The 23,360-nt window shown below is 44.3% G+C and overlaps 1 protein-coding gene across 1 annotated transcript in view; it reads left to right on the forward strand.

The window, feature by feature from the left end:
- The first annotated feature begins 414 nt into the window (after positions 1-414).
- The window catches only part of LOC311245535 (dihydrolipoyl dehydrogenase, mitochondrial-like), a 31,600-nt gene continuing 8,654 nt past the window's right edge, over positions 415-23,360 (forward strand). The window contains exons 1-10 of the mRNA XM_084335407.1: positions 415-512; positions 2,147-2,222; positions 9,309-9,388; positions 11,424-11,492; positions 13,099-13,168; positions 15,751-15,851; positions 17,415-17,558; positions 18,215-18,316; positions 18,556-18,746; positions 20,817-20,987. Coding sequence (XP_084191533.1) covers positions 474-512; positions 2,147-2,222; positions 9,309-9,388; positions 11,424-11,492; positions 13,099-13,168; positions 15,751-15,851; positions 17,415-17,558; positions 18,215-18,316; positions 18,556-18,746; positions 20,817-20,987 — 1,043 coding nt within the window. The 5' untranslated portion in view covers positions 415-473. The remainder of the gene's footprint in view (positions 513-2,146; positions 2,223-9,308; positions 9,389-11,423; positions 11,493-13,098; positions 13,169-15,750; positions 15,852-17,414; positions 17,559-18,214; positions 18,317-18,555; positions 18,747-20,816; positions 20,988-23,360) is intronic.

Genomic DNA, 23,360 nt, shown 5'->3' on the forward strand with positions numbered 1-23,360 from the left:
AAGAATAGCTTAAATTCACTATTGTTTTTATTCACTAGAAGCTATAGCCAATATGAGAGAGTATTTGGCTATACTACCATAAGTACAACAATATTATAATGACTATTATGATAATACGTTTATGTCTCAAATGTTTCAATATTTCAAGAATCAATATCAGCTGTCAATCATAGTAGTATCCTGACAGCATGATGAATTGAAAATGGGGGACCCTGATGTAAACAAGATGAAAGTCTTTCTCTGGTCTGCATCCCCTTAACAATTGTATGTATTGAGCCGTACTGTATTGTACCCATTCTGCAATCTGTTAATAAACTTTTCAATCAATCAATCAATCTGTTGGATAATAACTATTTGCTCACGTCATATGAAGGCGCCAGACTTTCCTGGGCGGACACTGCGCAGGCGCGTTGTGAGGAGTCCTTGGATGACGCGGTGCTGTAGGTTACAGTGTGAAGCTGAAGCAGGTCAACATGCAGAGCTGGAACCACGTCTACCGCGCCCTGGCCACGGTAAGGGCACGTCGTGTGGATGTATTATGTATATATATGTGGTCTAGAATGGACATAAACAGGTGTCGATAGTTGTTAGCCCTGTCTTTGGCGATCTTTTCTGTGTTTCTGTGTCTCCTGTTCCTGCCCGGCCCGTGCTAGCTGAGCTGGCTAGCCTGTGAGCTAACGTTACCTTGTGATGAAGTTGGTTAGCCGTGTTGTTAGCTAGCTGTCATCTCTGCCACAACAAGCTGGGCTACTGTTGTTGTTGTTGCCTATTCGTACAACATCTATGTTATTATTATTAAAGTTGTTTTAGCTAGCTACTTCAAATCTGTTCTCCCTGGAGAATTGTTTTGTAATCTAGCTAGTCAGATGTGTAACTACCTACCAACCTCCTCCAATGTACAGTTTCTACATCAAATGTATATACTCTTTTCTTTTTTAGACTTCTTGTATCACAAACAGTACTGTATTTGTAGATCTGGTATGTCATAGATGTAGCAGTACTGTATCTGTATGTCATATATGTTATGATGAATTGAAAATGGGTGATGTAAACAAGACGAAAGTCTTTCTCTTGTCTGCATCCCCTTAGCAATCCCCACCATCCACTTCAATGTTAGCGTTAAAAAACGCCTAATCTATGTTTTAAATGATGGCTATGTGTCTAATCTGCCCGTCGCTTATCAATGACTCGTTTTCCAGTCAACATTGTCGAAGCGGATTGTTTTTTTATCAGTTCATTTTCGTTTTATAGCATTTTGAAAAGCCCTCGTTTTCAAGGGAAATATAAAGATTCCACGATAAAAGACGTTTACTGGAATATTCTAGAATACACAAACGTTGTAATTTTTCGGCCTATTTATGAATCGTTTTCAAATAAACGCTAGATTATCGATAGTATATGTGTACGTATGCACGCTAGAGACGCAAGCTGAAAAATCTATTCTTATTTCCTCATCAGCGATCGCACACACACACACACATAGGGCAAACACTCAGATCTCAGCGAATACAACTCTGATTATCCCAAGACTGGTACAATAGATTCCTTACCTCAGATCAGATGTTCTCCAAAAAGATCATTCCAATTCCTGATCGCCATTCCAAATATCGATCACGCTTATTGATTGAGTATTGGCTACTGTGAATATATATTCCAGGCTGATTCCCGTCCCGCGAGCAGATCCCTCTTGAGCAGACAGTTTGCCAGCACAAGGAGCCAGCTGGCTCCGCCTCTACATATCGACTGATCTAAGCGACTGACCTGCAGTTACACAGGGATAGACGATAGGGGGCGCTTTTTTCCATTCTGAGCTCCTGGAGGAGCTGCTGTACCAACGGGAGACTCGGTTGATGAAATATGAAATCAGATCGCTAATAAACAAATAAAACTATATTTGTCGTCGTGGGCACTCAGAGGGGGGCCTAATAAAGCGAGATATGTCGTCCGTGGCACTGAAAGTGTTAATAACATGTTCAATCAATCAATGTTATTTCCACTGTTTATGCTAACCCGGCTAATGACTTGTGATGCTGCACACTTGTCCAAGTGTTATGGACCAGTGCTGTCATCAATACTGCAGCGTCGATCTTAAATCATTCACACACTGTTCATGGTCTCATCTCTTCCTCTGTGTGTCCCCCTCCAGCGTGGCCACCAGCTCCCCTGTAAGATACAGGGTGCATCAGTGTTGTGCGTCAGAACATATGCTGATAAAGCACAAAGTAAGTCACATCTAATGTACAGTCTCCGACTCTCCTCCCCATCATATGTATATATTCTCTGTTAGGATCTATGGGTAACAGTACTGTATATTTGCATATCGTATATGTCACAAATGTAACGGTACTGTATGTCATGTATGTCCCTATGCCATAAATGTCATGTATGTTGTGTATGTCATAAATGTCACTATGAATTGAAAATGGGGGACCCTGATGTAAACAAGACAAAGTCTTTCTCTGGTCTGCATCCCCTTAACAATTGTGTGTATTGAGCCGTACTGTATTGTACCCATTCTGCAATCTGTTAAATAAAGTTTTCATTCATTCATTCATGTTCTAATCAAATTCAAAACCATTCTTCTTCTGTCTTCTGTCCACGCCTTGGCAAATTGAGAAGTTGCCTCAATATTAGCAACTCTGCTATCATCATCATCATCATCATCATCGCTTTAGTTGGTAGAAATTGTTATCCATGTAGCCTTGATATGGGTCATTGTTATGCTTCACTCATCAACAAAAAATAGTAACGTTTTTAGTCCATAATGAATTGTTTGTTCACCAGCTCTGCGTTTTCCTGACCACATGCTTCTAATCTTCTAATGACTCAACTTGGCGGCGCATCATGTCCACTGCGACAAAACAATGACCAAAACCTGATTTAGCGGACTTTTCCAGGTGTGTTGTAGCCGGGCATTGTTTTGTGTCACAGTGCATGTGTGTGCCCAGTTGATCAGAAGCTTGTTATCATGAAAACACAGAGCCGGTGACGAACAAACACTTCATTACCGACTAAAAACGCAACTAGTTGTGGGAAGAGGAGGCTCTGGAGTCTGGACTGTCCGTGGTGAGTTTCTGGGAAGATTGGGAAAGATGAACTACCTCCAGGCCGGTTGTTACTGCTTTCTAAGAGAACCGGTTCCCGACTGTATCACCGTGTGACACCGTATTACCGACTGTGTTGCGGCTATTATTATCAACATGGTTGTTTCTACGTCACCATGGTGATTTTGAGGTATGCCTGGTGCCAATTGTATCCTAAAGGCATCATGTTACACCCAAGCCTTGGGGCGCCAGGGGTGACAGTGGCTCAGGAGGTAGAGCAGTCGTCTGGTAATCCGGAGGTTCCCGGTTCAATTCCCGCTCCTCCCGGGCAGCGTGTTGGAAGTGTCCTTGAGCAAGACACTTAACCCCTAACTGCTCCCGATGAGCAGGTTGGCACCTCGCGTGGTCGCCTCCGCCGTCGGTGTGTGAATGTGAGAGTGAGTGGGTCAAATGTGAGGAACAAATTGTAAAGTGCTTTGGATAAAAGCTCCTATATAATAAAAAATGCACCACTCAAGCTTTCATCTTCCCAGAAAAAAATTCTTTGTCATCAATTATCCTTTATTCAGGAATTTGCCGTTCTCTCATTTTGTCACCTTTCCATCACTTTAGCAGCAGCACACAGCTAGATCACAGCCGCCCACCGACTAGAGCCTCCGCAAGCAGGCAAGCGTGGGTTAATAGATTGATTTAATTGACTTTGGTTTATTGACTTGGTTTAGATGAGTTAAAGAGTCGCTCCAAAATTGGGATCTTGCTATTTGCAGATGCTAATGTGGTTAAACTGTGCCTGAAAAAAGGCAAATAAGCTAAATACCAATTGGATTAAAATGATACATTTACGTTTTTTTTTTTATATTCATAGGCACGGTCTATTTATACAAGGAAGCTGTACTCTTGGCTGGCCTGTGATGTCATGCTCTGGTGTACTGTACTCTTGGCTGGCCTGTGATGTCATGCTCTGGTGTACTGTACTCTTGGCTGGCCTGTGATGTCATGCTCTGGTGTACTGTACTCTTGGCTGGCCTGTGATGTCATGCTCTGGTGTACTCCTGGCTGGCCTGTGATGTCATGCTCTGGTGTACTCTTGGCTGGCCTGTGATGTCATGCTCTGGTGTACTCTTGGCTGTGATGTCATGCTCTGGTGTACTCTTGGCTGGCCTGTGATGTCATGCTCTGGTGTACTCTTGGCCTGTGATGTCATGCTCTGGTGTACTCTTGGCTGGCCTGTGATGTCATGCTCTGGTGTACTCTTGGCTGGCCTGTGATGTCATGCTCTGGTGTACTCTTGGCTGGCCTGTGATGTCATGCTCTGGTGTACTCTTGGCTGGCCTGTGATGTCATGCTCTGGTGTACTCCTGGCTGGCCTGTGATGTCATGCTCTGGTGTACTCTTGGCTGGCCTGTGATGTCATGCTCTGGTGTACTCTTGGCCTGTGATGTCATGCTCTGGTGTACTCTTGGCTGGCCTGTGATGTCATGCTCTGGTGTACTCTTGGCCTGTGATGTCATGCTCTGGTGTACTCTTGGCTGGCCTGTGATGTCATGCTCTGGTGTACTCTTGGCTGGCCTGTGATGTCATGCTCTGGTGTACTCCTGGCTGGCCTGTGATGTCATGCTCTGGTGTACTCTTGGCTGGCCTGTGATGTCATGCTCTGGTGTACTCCTGGCTGGCCTGTGATGTCATGCTCTGGTGTACTCTTGGCTGGCCTGTGATGTCATGCTCTGGTGTACTCTTGGCTGGCCTGTGATGTCATGCTCTGGTGTACTCTTGGCTGGCCTGTGATGTCATGCTCTGGTGTACTCTTGGCTGGCCTGTGATGTCATGCTCTGGTGTACTCTTGGCCTGTGATGTCATGCTCTGGTGTACTCTTGGCTGGCCTGTGATGTCATGCTCTGGTGTACTCTTGGCTGGCCTGTGATGTCATGCTCTGGTGTACTCCTGGCTGGCCTGTGATGTCATGCTCTGGTGTACTCTTGGCTGGCCTGTGATGCAGGGTTTCCGTTAGAATTTTTTTTTGCAGGTCTGAGTGATTTCAATCTACCGGACAAATGGGATAAATTCCGGTCAGAGTTTATTGAGCTTAAAAACAATTGATAGGCCTATATAAAGAATGACATCATCAAGGCATTTATAATATTTTAACTTAAAACTAGGCTACTTTTGCGTATATACAGTCATTAATATATTCCAAATAAAATAAGTCCCTCGAGACTTCGTGCTGCTGCCGACTTGAGGTGTCGGTGGGCAGTCTGCCCGACCTTAATAAACAGCAGTCTGTTATAATCACATTTTTATGAGCTAACGAATTCCGTTATATTGGACATTTGTATTAATTATATCAAGCGAAGAACTGAGAAATTTGGCAGAGAGACGGCAACATTATCGTGGGTTTGCGCCGTGATGTATATCTCCACCTCCCAACGACTTGGTGCTGCTCATAATGTCCGGTGAAAATAATTCCCTCTAAGCACAATTTTATTATTTGAATTGTATTAAAATAGGCTACAATTAAATAGCCTATGCGATGAACGAAACAATCATTACATTTGTCGTTGCTTCACCAAGCAGCCGGTCTAATAATGACATCATGTTGTCAGCGCGAGCTGGCTGCTGATATATTTACGTGAAGCATGGAGCAGGCAGAGCAGAGCAGCGGTGTCAGCAGCGCCCCCACCCAACAGCTGAATTGCCAATGGCTGAATTGGAGTACTGCACCCTGCCAAGCCATGCTTCTCGCAAATATATCAGCAGCCAGCTCGCGCTGACACAGCGGTGTCATTATTAGACCGGCTGCTTGGTGAAGCAACGACAAATGTAATGATTGTTTCGTTAATCGCATAGGCTATTTAATTTTAGCCTATTTTAATACAATTCAAATAATCTAATTGTGTTTAGAGGGAATTATTTTCACCGGACATTATGACCGGAGAGATTAAATATGTCGGACTTCAACAGATTTTGCCGGTCAAATACCGGTAATTACCGGCTAACGGAAACGCTGCTGTGATGTCATGCTCTGGTGTACTCTTGGCTGTCATGTGATGTCATGCTCTGGTGTACTCTTGGCTGTCATGTGATGTCATGCTCTGGTGTACTCTTGGCCTGTGATGTCATGCTCTGGTGTACTCTTGGCTGTCATGTGATGTCATGCTCTGCTGTACTCTTGGCCTGTGATGTGATGTCATGCTCTGGTGTACTCTTGGCCTGTGATGTGATGTCATGCTCTGGTGTACTCTTGGCTGTCATGTGATGTCATGCTCTGGTGTACTCTTGGCTGTCATGTGATGTCATGCTCTGGTGTACTCTTGGCCTGTGATGTCATGCTCTGGTGTACTCTTGGCTGTGATGTGATGTCATGCTCTGGTGTACTCTTGGCTGTGATGTGATGTCATGCTCTGGTGTACTCTTGGCTGGCCTGTGATGTCATGCTCTGGTGTACTCTTGGCTGTCATGTGATGTCATGCTCTGCTGTACTCTTGGCTGTGATGTGATGTCATGCTCTGCTGTACTCTTGGCCTGTGATGTCATGCTCTGGTGTACTCTTGGCTGTCATGTGATGTCATGCTCTGGTGTACTCTTGGCCTGTGATGTGATGTCATGCTCTGCTGTACTCTTGGCTGTCATGTGATGTCATGCTCTGCTGTACTCTTGGCCTGTGATGTCATGCTCTGGTGTACTCTTGGCTGGCCTGTGATGTCATGCTCTGGTGTACTCTTGGCTGGCCTGTGATGTCATGCTCTGCTGTACTCTTGGCCTGTGATGTCATGCTCTCTGGTGTACTATTGGCTGGCCTGTGATGTCATGCTCTGCTGTACTCTTGGCCTGTGATGTCATGCTCTCTGGTGTACTCTTGGCTGGCCTGTGATGTCATGCTCTGCTGTACTCTTGGCTGGCCTGTGATGTCATGCTCTGCTGTACTCTTGGCCTGTGATGTCATGCTCTCTGGTGTACTCTTGGCTGGCCTGTGATGTCATGCTCTCTGGTGTACTCTTGGCTGGCCTGTGATGTCATGCTCTCTGGTGTACTCTTGGCTGGCATGTGATGCGTTAGTTAGTTAGTTAGTTAATGGCTATGGAGTTTCAGATTCCTTCATTGTCACGTCATTCAGTTCCTTACAGCAAAAAGAGTGCAATTCACTTTGTTGTGGTTCCTCGACCATAGCAGCATCCATTAATATAATACAATTAAATTAGCATAGAATAAAAAATAAAATAGGATAAAATATGACTATACAGTTCTAAAAAAGTGTGCAGTGCAGATAACAGGGTGTAGATATGAATGAATAGTTATTTTTGAACATGTATTTCTCCAAACAAATCACGGTATCTTGTTCCGTCAAACCAAACAATTGTAACAAAAAATTTAAAAACATTAAAAAAAACATTAAAAAAAATAAAAAGGAATTATAAACAAAAGGTCAAGAGAAATGTGTTTGGTTAGACATGTCCAAAAAAGGAGTAGAGGGAAGCTAAGCTTATTGATCCCTACCCCCTTAACATTTATATTTGTTCTTCGATTAATTTTACTAGATATAACATAATTTAGTATATTGCACTATAGAATATACTTTTACTTATATTAAAAAATAAAAAAAATAACTTGATTCACTTGACAGCAGTGAATATAGTACAGCACTACATAACACAATATAACATAACTTGTTTATCCTCGTTACTCATTTCTGTATTTCTCTAATGTGTGTTTTTTTTAGCTGCTTTTTAAATTGTGCCACATGTTCACCTCAGTTTGATGTATATATCTTTGTCCCTCTTTCTATAACTAACTACCCTCAACCTCATCCCCAGTCTTTCCACATTAAGTCATTTATGTTGTGTTACAACATGCTGAAAGCATAGTTTGTTACTGCATTGAGTGTGATAAATGCAATAAACTCGTGTTTAAGTTGTCATGTACGTGCGTGTGTGTATTAGGCTTGGGCGGTATCCTTATTTTCAAACCGGCAAACCTTTATGTTATAATACCCCGGTGCACGGTATTTGACGGTATGACTTTCATTTTCATCAGCGGGGGGGGGGGGGGGGGGGGGGGGGGGGGGGGGGGGGGGGGTTACGTGTTACCAAGTAAACAAATCATCGTCAGCTCTCAGAACGGTAGTCCCGCACCGGTAGAAGCCTGCACCGTTTTAGCGTTAGCATCTAGCCTATAGCCATGGCAGACTATTTGATTCCTTAAGGGCTAGAAATTGCCTGGGTTTTGGTCATATGCTCCCGAAATGCTCCCGTTGTTTGGCTACTTCTATGTGCAGTGAAAACTACTCGAATGCTTTATAACCTAGTCATTGATTTAGTTCAGGGTAATCTAAGATTAGCCGCAGAGCTAACGCTACTTAACGTGAGCTAACGCTAGTTATTCAAGCTCAGTAGCTCACAGAGAGAGATAAACAGCTGACAGCGGATAGTACAGGACGGTACAAATACAATAAAAAGGCGGGTGGGGGCTGTTGTGTAAACCTTGTACTCTTTAGTTCACATATAATAATTTAGTTCACATATAATAAGAGACGGATTGCGCCACAACAACACTGCTCTCGTCACAACGCTTTACGGTATTTTCACAGCACTGTCGCAACATTACCGTAAAACGTGAACACCGTTGTGACCCACTCGCTCCACTAGAGCGGTCTCGCCCTCTGCTGGCGCGTGTGTGCACTACACTCAGTGTGTGCACTACACTCAAAACTCCGTTTCACTGTTATAGAAACTGAAGCGCATCTGTGATTTTGACGGTGACGGACGGTATTGAAAATCAATACCGTAGGTATTTCTAAATACCCTGGTATACCTTAATACCGTCATACCGCCCAAGCCTAGTGTGTATATATATATATATACTGTATATATATTCTTATCGTTTATATATCTATCCACATCTGTCTGTACATATCTGCACATAATCCTTTTACATATCTGTAGATACATACATACATATCCCTTACATATTCTAACTAGTTACTATGTTGGCCAGTATGACTACTGCCATACTGTCTTCTTGTACATACCTGTACATATTAATACTACAACTCTGTACATACATCTGATTAGCACTACACCCAGACTAGTACTAATTTATATATTTTAATTTATACCCAGTTTAATCACCTGTACATTGTATATTACTATTCCACTTTACTGTTACATTTGCACTCTGGTTGGATGACAAACCTCTTTTTGTTATACTGTACTTGTGCTGCATGATGACAACACATTTTAATGTGATCTAATGTACGTTGCCTCTCCATAGTTGATGCTGACGTCACGGTGGTGGGATCTGGCCCGGGTGGATATGTTGCCGCCATCAAAGCTTCCCAGCTTGGTTTTAAGGTAACATCCTAAAAAACGTCTGTGATGGAGAGGGGGGTTACAATTTAAGAGTAGAGTCTAATTTCAAGAAACGGGCTGTTCATGGTGGCTAAGTGGCGCAGTGGGCAAGGCGCTCGCCACTAACGCAGGAGATGCTGGGTTCGAGCCCATCTCTCGGCGTTGCTACCAGCTTGGCTGGTCGTTCATACTAACACAATTGGCAGTGTTAGGGGTGGGAAAGCTGGTGGGTGGGGATCGGACGTTGAGGACAGCGACTCCTACAGGTCGGTTGGTGCGCCTGTACAGCAGAATCAGGAAGTAACGGGGGCAGCATGAGCCTCCCACGCGTTACTCCTCGCCACTGAGAGATCGCGCTGTACAGGTGAAAAGATGCGACGGCTGCCTCCTCGTGTACCGGAGGGGACACGTGATGCAAGGCTTCTATCCTCACTGCAGCCGCCCAGTGGGAGGTATAGTCTAGCAACGTTCGAGACAGGGGAGGGAAGAATTGAAGGGAGAATTGGCGAGGTGAAATTGGGATGGGAGAAAAAAATTGAAAAAATAAGAAGAAAAAGTGGATTAAAAAAAAAGAAACGGGCTGTTCATTCAACAATGAAGAGTATGTGCATTTCAGTTTGTTGAGTGAATCTGTGGAATGGTTTGAGTGTGGATTTAAAACAAAGCACAAATAGAAATTACTTAAAAAAATATAATCTCCGAGGTATATGGATGAGGAGGTGTTGTGTTGACCGCTTGAGCCCGGGCGTCCCTGTCCGAGGGCTAGTGCTCGGCGGGATGACCATTAGTATTATTTATTACTGATATTTACTTTTCATAATATTTTCTTTTCATAGTGTGGAAATTTGGGTTGTATGAAAATGAGCTAATATGAGTTGCATAAGATAATAGAGTGTGAAGGGGGTAGGACTATGAATACATATGTTTACACTTAATCCTACTCCTTTTCCAACATCACTGTTTTGTTTGTTTGTTTTTTAATGTGTTTATTATTTGATTGTTTAAAAAAAAGTATTTGATTTTAATTTATGTTAGAAATAAACTCATTAATTCATTCGATGGTTGGTTCCCCGGTGCATAAGCTAGTCTCTTAAAGGTACAGTAGCCCCAAACCTGAGACTGATTTGCGGTGTGGTCATTTCCCCCCTCTTATTCATTGTATCTGCCCACTGGATCCCAATAGCATATTGATTGTCTGTGAGTGGTGATTGACACACGATCAATGTGTCGTTTCATGTTTTGTGCAGCCAAGTGATCCCAAGGGGAAACTAAATATTTGAGCAGAGTACTTCACTAAAGGCCTCTTGTTTACTCTCCATACCGGTGTAACTGATGTCATGTAATCTTGGGTCTCTACGGTCTATGAACAGATTATGTAGGATACTTGCAGGCGAATGCTATACATCACAGTACGATATTTAAGTGCTACAGGTACATAAGCTGGCTATCTTAGGATCCCATTAACCCTTTCACTGCCTCACTACCAAACGGTTAACCCTTTCACTGCGACAATACAGAAGGTTAACCCTTTCACTGCCGCACGACGGTTAACCGTCTGTAGTGTGATAGTAAAGGGTTAACCTTCTGTAGTGTGGTAGTGAAAGGGTTAAGTGTTCCAAATGCATCATGTAGAAGATCAGCGGTTCTCAAACTTTTTTATACCACGACCCCATTTTATTTAGGATTTCTTTTGGCGACCCCACACTTAATGTTACGTATCGCTTAATTTCAACGTGGAATTAAGGAATATCAAAATAAAAGCACACGTTGTTGAACTTGATCATGCATATTTATTAGAACATTTAATTACAGCACTATATCAATACACATTTATAAAACAAGGCATATTTAGCCAAAATATGTTGCCAGATTTTTTTTGAAAAAAGTAAAGAAAATGATAAAAAAAAAATGTTTACTTGCCAAACCGACCTACTGACCTGTAGTTTGAGAACCGCTGAATGTAGATTGACTTCAGGTTTGGTACACAGTGAGAACAGTGTGGAATGCACTGATGTCCGTCCGTTTCCTCTCCCCTCAGGTCGTCTGTGTCGAGAAGAACGCTACGCTCGGTGGAACCTGCTTGAATGTGGGCTGTATCCCTTCAAAGGTAACCCGTCTCACTTTCCCCAAATGTTTAGGAAAATGTTCGTTCTCATACTAGTCATGGGTGTAAAAGCAGCTAGGGCTGAGCCCAAACGTTCATTCGTTACGTTGGCGTTCGAATTCTAAATCAACATTCCAATTTTTAATACATTTTCTTTTTATTATTATTATTTTATATATATATATATTTTTTTACGTGTATTAATTCTGTTTAAACCAATGGGGTTTTTCTTCACAGTTGCAGATAAAGATTACATTAGGCTACACTAATATTATAGTATTATAGTATATGACTCGTCATAAAAATTTAAATAAAACATTTATCAGGCGGCTGGGTGGCGCAGCGGACTAGGCACTCGTCACCAACGCGAGAGACACTGGTATTGAATCCGGCTGTCGGCGTTGCCTCCGGTTTGGCCGGCCGTCATACTGACTCTGTAGACCTATCTCAAACCCTGCCTTTTTTCTTGATCCTCCAATCACAGCTGTCGCTTACCTCGTACGAGGAAGTCCGAGGTAAGCGACAGCTGTGATTGGAGGATCAAGAAAAGAGGCAGGGTTTGAGATAGGTCCATTGGCAGAGTCAGCGGGAGGGAAGCCGGTGGGGTGGTGTCCTGGTCGTTGTAAACAGCGACTCCTACAGGTCGGTCAGGGCGCCTGCACAGCGGGGAAGTACATTTATCATAAATTATGTAGCCCGTCTGCATCCGCTTGGCGCTCGGCGCTCCATCAAGACGTCACCATCACTTTCGTACCAACCGTGCCCTTATTGGATTATTTATGTTGACGAAACTGATGAGTTATATTCATTAAAGAAAGTTGATTTAATAAAAAAAAAAACGAATTTAATCAGATTAATCACTTTATTCAAATTGAGGATTTAGTTTGAGGATATTTTATATAAAAAGAATAATACAAAAAATTGATTTTCTTTTTAGATAATCTTTTTGTTTTGCTTTGTTTTTTTTAATTAAAAACGAAGGTTCAACCGTCCGTTCGAAAAACCCTGACGAAGTTTGAAGCCCAATAACAGGCTTCGGGGAAACGGCTCTAAAAGCAGCAAGCTGAGCTCCAAAGTTTGCGGGACAGTGACCCGGTGTTCCTCTCTGACCCTCGGTGTGAGCTGATGACTGGGGGTCAAGGAGCAGACGATTCAGCCACAATTATCACCACATTATTCGTCCCAGCGTCTTTGCGTTCCACTATATCCCCCATGAGAAGAGGTCTGTTTACGACACAATGCTTTAACTGGTGCTGGAACACAAAGTGCTCGGTTGGTTAAACGGCTACAAGCAAACAAAGGCCAGAGTTATCAGATCGGCCTCGAATCCTCACGTTCCTGCCAACAAGCTTCCAGACGGACCGTTTAGTTCCTCTACTTCTGTCATTAGTATTTCCCTTTGAGCTCTTGTGGGGAATTATATGGCAAAAAAACAACAATAATAAAATGTCATTGTACAAATACTTTTGGAGCACACTGTATGTATATGTTTTGCATATAGGTGTGTTTTCATTGGAACGTCTTTATTTTAGATGATGCATTCAACATAGGCTTGTATGTCTAATCTATCAGGGAAATAATGCCTTTTTCTCCCACTTTCATCCCGTAGGCCTTGCTGAACAACTCCTACCTGTACCACCTGGCCCACGGCAAGGACCTGGAGAGCAGGGGCATCGAAAGTAAGAATTCACATGAGCTGGACTAGTGAGGTTTAGAGGCTGGACTAGTGAGGTTTAGAGGCTGGACTAGTGGGGTTTAGAGGCTGGACTAGTGGAGTTTAGAGGCTGGACTAGTGAGGTTTAGAGGCTGGACTAGTGGAGTTTAGAGGCTGGACTAGTGGGGTTTAGAGGCTGGACTAGTGGAGTTTAGAGGCTGGACTAGTGAGGTTTAGAGGCTGGACTAGTGGAGTTTAGAGGCTGGACTAGTGAGGTTTAGAGGCTGGACTAGTGGAGTTTAGAGGCTGGACTAGTGGAGTTTAGAGGCTGGACTAGTGGAGTTTAGAGGCTGGACTAGTGAGGTTTAGAGGCTGGACTAGTGGGGTTTAGAGGCTGGACTAGTGGAGTTTAGAGGCTGGACTAGTGAGGTTTAGAGGCTGGACTAGTGGAGTTTAGAGGCTGGACTAGTGAGGTTTAGAGGCTGGACTAGTGGGGTTTAGAGGCTGGACTAGTGGGGTTTAGAGGCTGGACTAGTGAGGTTTAGAGGCTGGACTAGTGAGGTTTAGAGGCTGGACTAGTGGAGTTTAGAGGCTGGACTAGTGGGGTTTAGAGGCTGGACTAGTGGAGTTTAGAGGCTGGACTAGTGGAGTTTAGAGGCTGGACTAGTGGGGTTTAGAGGCTGGACTAGTGAGGTTTAGAGGCTGGACTAGTGGGGTTTAGAGGCTGGACTAGTGAGGTTTAGAGGCTGGACTAGTGAGGTTTAGAGGCTGGACTAGTGAGGTTTAGAGGCTGGACTAGTGAGGTTTAGAGGCTGGACTAGTGAGGTTTAGAGGCTGGACTAGTGGAGTTTAGAGGCTGGATTAGTGGAGTTTAGAGGCTGGACTAGTGGAGTTTAGAGGCTGGACTAGTGAGGTTTAGAGGCTGGACTAGTGGGGTTTAGAGGCTGGACTAGTGGAGTTTAGAGGCTGGACTAGTGAGGTTTAGAGGCTGGACTAGTGAGGTTTAGAGGCTGGACTAGTGGGGTTTAGAGGCTGGACTAGTGAGGTTTAGAGGCTGGACTAGTGGGGTTTAGAGGCTGGACTAGTGGAGTTTAGAGGCTGGACTAGTGAGGTTTAGAGGAGTTTAGAGGCTGGACTAGTGAGGTTTAGAGGCTGGACTAGTGAGGTTTAGAGGCTGGACTAGTGGGGTTTAGAGGCTGGACTAGTGAGGTTTAGAGGCTGGACTAGTGGAGTTTAGAGGCTGGACTAGTGAGGTTTAGAGGCTGGACTAGTGGAGTTTAGAGGCTGGACTAGTGAGGTTTAGAGGCTGGACTAGTGAGTTTAGAGGCTGGACTAGTGGAGTTTAGAGGCTGGACTAGTGAGGTTTAGAGGCTGGACTAGTGAGGTTTAGAGGCTGGACTAGTGGGGTTTAGAGGCTGGACTAGTGAGGTTTAGAGGCTGGACTAGTGGAGTTTAGAGGCTGGACTAGTGAGGTTTAGAGGCTGGACTAGTGGAGTTTAGAGGCTGGACTAGTGAGGTTTAGAGGCTGGACTAGTGAGTTTAGAGGCTGGACTAGTGGAGTTTAGAGGCTGGACTAGTGAGGTTTAGAGGCTGGACTAGTGGAGTTTAGAGGCTGGACTAGTGGGGTTTAGAGGCTGGACTAGTGAGGTTTAGAGGCTGGACTAGTGGAGTTTAGAGGCTGGACTAGTGGAGTTTAGAGGCTGGACTAGTGGAGTTTAGAGGCTGGACTAGTGAGGTTTAGAGGCTGGACTAGTGGGGTTTAGAGGCTGGACTAGTGAGGTTTAGAGGCTGGACTAGTGAGGTTTAGAGGCTGGACTAGTGAGGTTTAGAGGCTGGACTAGTGGAGTTTAGAGGCTGGACTAGTGGAGTTTAGAGGCTGGACTAGTGGAGTTTAGAGGCTGGACTAGTGAGGTTTAGAGGCTGGACTAGTGAGGTTTAGAGGCTGGACTAGTGAGGTTTAGAGGCTGGACTAGTGAGGTTTAGAGGCTGGACTAGTGAGGTTTAGAGGCTGGACTAGTGGGGTTTAGAGGCTGGACTAGTGGAGTTTAGAGGCTGGACTAGTGAGGTTTAGAGGCTGGACTAGTGAGGTTTAGAGGCTGGACTAGTGGGGTTTAGAGGCTGGACTAGTGAGGTTTAGAGGCTGGACTAGTGGAGTTTAGAGGCTGGACTAGTGGAGTTTAGAGGCTGGACTAGTGAGGTTTAGAGGCTGGACTAGTGGGGTTTAGAGGCTGGACTAGTGGGGTTTAGAGGCTGGACTAGTGGAGTTTAGATGCTGGGCTAGTGGAGTTTAGAGGCTGGGCTAGTGAGGTTTAGAGACTGGACTAGTGGGGTTTAGAGGCTGGACTAGTGGGGTTTAGAGGCTGGACTAGTGGGGTTTAGAGGCTGGACTAGTGGAGTTTAGAGGCTGGACTAGTGGAGTTTAGAGGCTGGACTAGTGAGGTTTAGAGGCTGGACTAGTGAGGTTTAGAGGCTGGACTAGTGGAGTTTAGAGGCTGGACTAGTGGAGTTTAGAGGCTGGACTAGTGAGGTTTAGAGGCTGGACTAGTGGAGTTTAGAGGCTGGCCTAGTGGAGTTTAGTTTCATAACGTCTCTCTCTCCGTGTCTCAGTCACAGGCCTCACGCTGAACCTGGAGAAGATGATGGGGCAGAAGACGGGGGCCGTCAAGGCGCTGACGGGAGGCATCGCACATCTATTCAAACAGAACAAGGTGAGGCCCTTCCTTCAGGTCTTAATCTCGTTGCTAGAACTCTCCGGTCCTCCTGAAGACGTGGGTCTTGGTTCCACGGACGTGGTCCCATGAAGAGGTGAAAGCCTGGCTGCTCGTCGTCCCACATAACGGTCCATAACTGAATGATTTAATCATTCGTGGAGAATTGAATAAAAATGTTCGCTCGACAGCCCTATTGCAGTAGAGATAAGAACTTCTCAATCTGCTAACTCATAGATGTAACACACGGGTATCCTGAATAATATAATATTAATGTGCATCGAAACACACCCATTGAGAAGATGATCGACGAGTACTATCGGTCATACGTGTCTCATGTAGGTCATACGTGTCTCATGTAGGCGTCATGGAGGCCGCAGTGGCTCTGGACCTTTAGCCTTTATCTTATTTTCATACCAGCGCTCGTTTCCTACGCTTTTTGTTGTTCGCTCTATTTATTCAAATGTTTTAACTGTTCTTATGTACCGTAGTTACTATTTGCTACCATGTATGTACAGTATATGTTTAATTTCACGTATGTAATAACTGGACTTTGAAGAAGTCTTTATTCGTCATGCAGTGTGACACACACACACAGGAACACACACATGCAATAATTTTTTTGGGTCGCAGATGAGATTGAATCTCTGCGCTTCCCCCCGCCCCCCCCCCCCCCCCCCCCCCCCCCCCCCAAGGGCAGCCGAGAGCAGATAGCAGATATATAGATATATAGATGTATGTTAGGTTTTAGTGAGTCGTTCCATATCTTCATTGGGCAAAGTCTGGGAGTGTTGCATATCTGGATTTGATGGTGGTTTTGTTTTGGTTCTTGTTCTCGGCCCGTTGATGCTTCTTCCCGACTGTGCAGCCCATGGGGGGGGGGGGCCATGCCTCGTGATCTCGGGCTCTAGAAATACATTTGATTTGGTTTATTGCAATTAAATTATATAATGTAATTAATTATTCAATTCTCATATACATTCTGGTCGTAAAGGGTTTTTCCAGAATGAAGTGTTGTGTATTTTAGACGGAAATGATTTTACATGAAACACAAACTGTCTGTTTTGGTGGATTCGTTCTGCAGTTGGATCTTCATCCCAGGTGACCTATCTCAAACCCCGCCCTCTTTTCCTGATCCTCCAATCGCATCTGTTGCTTCCCATTGTTGCTTCCCTCGGACAAACAAGGGCCAGATATGACTAAAATAGCTAGATCGGGTATCGGAGACAATTTTAATAATGAAACTTTTTTTCTTTTCTTTTTGAATAATGAATAACAATTCAGTACATTAATGTACTGCTAATTTGTTACATTTTGTTTCACTAAGTTAGGAAAGTAATGTTTTAAGTCAAGCCTGATGTTGCCTTCATGCACAAAAGAATGACAGTGACAGTCATGTGACAGAATGCCTTCCACACAGTGACAGTGAGGCATACAGTTTATTAATTGATCAATGGGTATCGGATCGGTACTTATATCGGCCCAGGTATCGGTATCGGGATTGAAAGAGCCGGATCGGTTCATCCCTCCTCTGATCCCAGTACTGATGCTCTTTAATCTCAGGTGACGCACGTCAGCGGCCACGGCAGGATAACGGGCAAGAACCAGGTGACGTCCACAGCTGCAGACGGCACCGAGCAGGTCATCAACACCAAGAACATCCTCATCGCCACCGGCTCCGAGGTCACGCCCTTCCCCGGGATAGAGGTAGGTCACGCCCACCGGCTCCGAGGTCACGCCCTTCCCCGGGATAGAGGTAGGCCACGCCCACCGGCTCCGAGGTCACGCCCTTCCCCGGGATAGAGGTAGGCCACGCCCACCGGCTCCGAGGTCACGCCCACCGGCTCCGAGGTCACGCCCACCGGCTCGGACCGGCAGAGCTCGCTGTAGAATCTTTAACACAAACAAAGCAAATCGTTTTTTTTACATATAAAAAGTAAGCAATGCTTAGGGGTGGTGTAAAATATGATTAGTAAATGGGCTAAAACTCGTATTTAGACCGGTATAGTCATTTTAACATGACACATATTGTTTTTTTTGTTTTTAAAATATTTTGTATTCGTATAAACAAAACACACATACATCCATAAAACAACATTACAAGCAAGAAAATAGACATCCAAACAAAACAAAATACATACACATACCCCCCCCCCTAAAAAACTATAAACAAACGATGCATTTTTTCTTTTTTAAGAAATTCTCTGGTCCTACTATTCACTAATCCAACCCCCCCCCCCCCTCCTCCTCTCCAGCTGTACCATAAGTCTCAAGCCACACATTTGACTGTTGAAGATGCAATACAGATTTATAAATAAATAAATAAAAGGTTCAGCTGCTAAGACGGCCCCTGAATGTTCCAGATCGACGAGGTCTCGGTGGTGTCGTCCACGGGAGCTCTGTCCCTGAAGAAGGTTCCAGAAGAACTCATCGTCATCGGAGCCGGCGTCATCGGAGTGGAGCTGGTCAGTGTCTCGTCTGATGTTCTTTTATTGCCATATTATTAAGACAAATTTTTATTTAAAAAGGAATTCCCATTGCAAATTCATTCAGTGTATGTTTTCACAATTTTGCACTGAACACAGTAATTATTCTGTTTTCTGTTTCACAATATAGAATCACGGCAATCGGATGTCGATATCATTTTAGATCAATCTTTTTTTTTTTTTTTTTTTTTTCGCCTTTTTGCCCTCCCGTCCTGCAGGGGTCAGTGTGGCAGCGGCTGGGCTCCAAGGTGACGGCGGTGGAGTTCCTGGGCCATGTGGGCGGCCTGGGCATCGACATGGAGATCTCCAAGAGCTTCCAGCGCATCCTGCAGAAGCAGGGGTTGAAGTTCAAACTGGGCACCAAGGTGATGGGAGCCAACAAGAGGCCAGACGGCAAGATAGAAGTGGCGTGAGTACCTCCGAGAGACGCCTGTTAACACATTGACCGCCAATCACGTTGTACGACGGGTTTGCTGGTCATGCCAATTCTGCCAAGCCACGGCGTACGACGTTATTGAGATCACATTTCATTTTTTTCCCGCCATGGTATTCATAATTCCGCCACCCAGCCTCGGCTGAGACAGTGGGACTCTGCACAACAGTGCAATGCTTCAATACTGCCGCCTGGTGGATGATCGGGCGAGTTACAACCGGAAATGGATCTGGTGATCTCGGTGCATCTGGGAAATCTGTCCGGCAGTCACATATTGTTGCGGGACTCTAGACACACATCCGTGTATATGGATCGCTGCCATAACTCAATAATCGATATGATTTGGGCATTTATTGCGCCATACAAACCGGAAATGGATCTAGTCGATCGACGTCAAATAAGTGGGATCTTTTTCCTCCAGTCTCATCGGCGAACGGTAAGAGGACAGTAACGTTATTTTCAAGGTGATTGTACATTTCTTTATTTACAAACCATCTGATCAATAAATCAACCCATACTACATAAAGCATTTACTAACGATCACGGAATTATAAACGCCCCCCCCCCCCCCCCCCTTCATCCGCGCATGATGAGTCATAACGTTTAGGATCATGTACAGTTGAAATTTTTAATATAGCGTGTATCGGCAACAAACGGCAGTTGATAATCTATATATGCGTTTATGCCTATAACTCACGTTCTATTAATTATTGCAGAAAACGATAAAAACATACTTATATTCTAGACGGTATTTTAGGTATGAATCTATGAATGAAAAAGTAGAACGTTGCTACATCCCGAACGATAGATACTTGATGTTGAATGGGCCATAGTAATGTCAATTTAGCAATACAATTTAAAAAGTTATAGCCCTGCAAAGAAGGGGAACATCTCCATAGGCTTAGACTGGTGGCAGTGATCATACATTGATGGATAGAAGCGTGGCAGTCAATGTGTTACCATGGGAGCGAGAGTGAAGCGCTGATCGCCCGCCCGCCCGCCTCACTCCTTGCGCCCGGTGGGTGTCGTGCGTCACACTGAAGCTCATTACTATTTGACGAACAATAAACACCACTGACCCCTAGCTGCCAGAGGAGGTACCCCTCCTGCTGACTTGTTGTTCACAATCTGTATGTCGCTTTGGATAAAAGCCTCAGCTAAATGTAAATGTAAAAATATATATATATATAGGGGCGGTCAGGTGGCGTAGCGGAGATTGCGCTCGTCACCAACGCAGGAGATGCTGCCAAGTGAAAAGACGTCACTGGCAGTCGCCGCACGTATCGGAGGAAGCGCGCGATCGGCTTCGGGACGCCCTTGTACCGACTCGTAGGAGAACATGCATACAGCAGCCAGGTAGGGGAGGGGGGGAATTGGCACAACGACTAAATTGGGACGGGGAGAAAAACAGAGAAAAATTGGAGAAAGAGAAGGTTAAAAAATATATATATATATATATATAATCAGTTTTTGTACAATCCCCTCGCTGTGATAATTAGGAAGTAACTTTTTCCATCATGTGGTCTAAATGACTAATAAACATGCAATCAAACGATGCTATTTTACTAACTAAAATAGCTTTTTTGCCACTTTCTTTTTGCTTGTAAGTTAACCATGGCAGACACTAATTACAGAGGGAATGATATAACGTAGCCTAGTTCATTATTTCGTTTCTACAGAAATTTTTTAATGGCTTTTTGTCTCACCCTCTCTCCCCCTCGTCTCTGTCTCACCCTCTCTCTCTCTCCCTCGTCTCTCTCTCTCCCCCTCGTCTCTCTGTCTCACCCTCTCTCTCTCCCCCTCGTCTCTCTGTCTCACCCTCTCTCTCTCCCCCTCGTCTCTCTCTCTCCCCCTCGTCTCTCTCTCACTCTCTCTCTCTCTCTCCCCCTTGTCTCTGTCTCACCCTCTCTCTCTCTCCCCCTCTCTCTGTCTCTCTCTCTCCCCCTCTCCCCCTCTCTCTGTCTCACCCTCTCTCTCTCTCTCTCTCTCTCTCTCTCTCTCTCCCCCCTCTCTGTCTCACCCTCTCTCTCTCTCTCCCCCCCTCAGGGTGGAGGCGGCCGCGGGGGGGAAGAACGAGACCCTGACGTGTGACGTGCTGCTGGTCTGCATCGGCAGGAGACCCTTCACCAGCAACCTGGGTCTGGAGAGTGTGGGCATCGAGCTGGACAACAGGGGGCGCATCCCCGTCAGCAAGCGCTTCCAGACCGCAGTCCCCAGGTAGGTGGGCCCCCACACACACACACACACACACACACACACTAACACACTAACACACACACACACACACACACACACACACACACACACACACACACACACACACACACACACACACACACACACACACACACACACACACACACACACACACACACACACACACACACACACACACACACACACACACACACACACACACACACACACACACACACACACACACACACACACACACACACACACACACACACACACACACACACACTAACACACACACACACACACACACACACACACACACACACACACACACACACACACACACACACACACACACTAACACACACACACACACACACACACTAACACACACACACACACACACACACACACACACTCACACACACACACACACACTCACACACACACTAACACACACACACACACACACACACTTAATTTATCTCTCTCTCTCATATACACACACTCACTCACGCACTTAAAAACAAACAAAGTGTAAAAGAATGTATAATTATAATACTAACCCTTGTACTGTCTTTTACTAGTATGCATTCCACTACGTAGGAATCTACCTGGTCTATACTACTACCTACTAATATGTCTATACTACTACCTACTATACTACTATGTCTATACTACTACCTACTAATGTGTCTATACTACTACCTACTAATGTGTCTATACTACTACCTACTACTATGTCTATACTACTACCTACTAATATGTCTATACTACTACCTACTAATATGTCTATACTACTACCTACTAATGTGTCTATACTACTACCTACTAATATGTCTATACTACTACCTACTAATATGTCTATACTACTACCTACTAATATGTCTATACTACTACCCACTAATATTATACTACTACCTACTAATGTGTCTATACTACTACCTACTAATGTGTCTATACTACTACCTACTAATATGTCTATACTACTACCTACTAATATGTCTATACTACTACCTACTAATAAGTCTATACTACTACCTACTAATATGTCTATACTACTACCTACTAATATGTCTATACTACTACCTACTAATGTCTATACTACTACCTACTAATGTGTCTATACTACTACCTACTAATATGTCTATACTATACCTACTATGCTAATATGTCTATACTACTACCTACTAATAAGTCTATACTACTACCTACTAATAAGTCTATACTACTACCTACTAATATGTCTATACTACTACCTACTAATACAGGGTGTCCGCGGGACCTTAAAAAGTCTTAAAAAGTCTTAAATTCAACTATCAACTATTAAGGCCTTAATTTGTCTTAAAATGTCTTAAATCCGACTTTCGGAGGTCTTAAAAACATGCCATGTCATCTTATGTTTCATTGTGAAATCTGGGGGGAAACTATTAACGGGAGATAAATCAGGCTTTTTTCTTTCTTTCACGCAAACGGTACGCAGTGGGGCGGAACCTTAATGTGGTCCTTAATGTGTGTCGCCGTCGGGAGCTATTTCAGAACACCGGAGCATAGGTAACACGTTATTCAAGCCGTAGCGATAACGCTGACGCTTAGTTTAGTTTAATTGATTTGTATTTATTTGCACTCGTTAATTTAACATGGGAAAGTGCAAATTTAATGAGAACTGGCTCGAAAACCCTCTGTTTGCAGCACCGTGGTTGGTCCCAGTGAAAGATAATTACGAGGCCCGCTGCAAACTCCGCAAAAAGGATTTTAAACTGGGAACGGTGGGAATAAAAGCAGTCGAGTCACACATGCACAGCGCTAAGCATGTTTACCTCTGCAAAAACCCGCCTGCAGACAACTTCAATATCAAATTTATTTTCGACGGCGACGCTGTCCACATCAACTGCTGAGGGACAGGTAGGTCTACCACCAATTACATCTGCACCTGTCCGGGTAACGTTCGGCTCCACGCCAACCCTTGAAGCTGAGGTACTGTGGGTTCTAAATACGGTCGCAAAGCATCAGTCCTACAATGGAAATGAGGGACTAGGAGAGGTGTTTCAAGCGATGTTCCCTGACTCTGAAGTCGCTAAAACATTCACGTGTGGAAAAGATAAAACGTCCTACATAGCCAGGTTTGGATTGGCTTCTTGCATCCAAAAAATCTCTCCACGGATGTAAACAAGGGCAAGGACACGTTTGTGTTGATGAGAGTGAGAGCTTCACCCCACCCTATGTATTTATTTTCTACCACACACCTACCCCCTCCTAATGTACAGTCTCCTCCCCATCATATTTATATGTATATATATATATATATATATATATATATATATATATATATATATATATATATATGTTAGGATCTATGGGTAACAGTACCCCATATTTGCATATCATATG

This window comes from Notolepis coatsorum (assembly GCF_963971535.1).
Source record: "Notolepis coatsorum genome assembly, chromosome: 18".
Classification (NCBI taxonomy): domain Eukaryota; kingdom Metazoa; phylum Chordata; class Actinopteri; order Aulopiformes; family Paralepididae; genus Notolepis; species Notolepis coatsorum.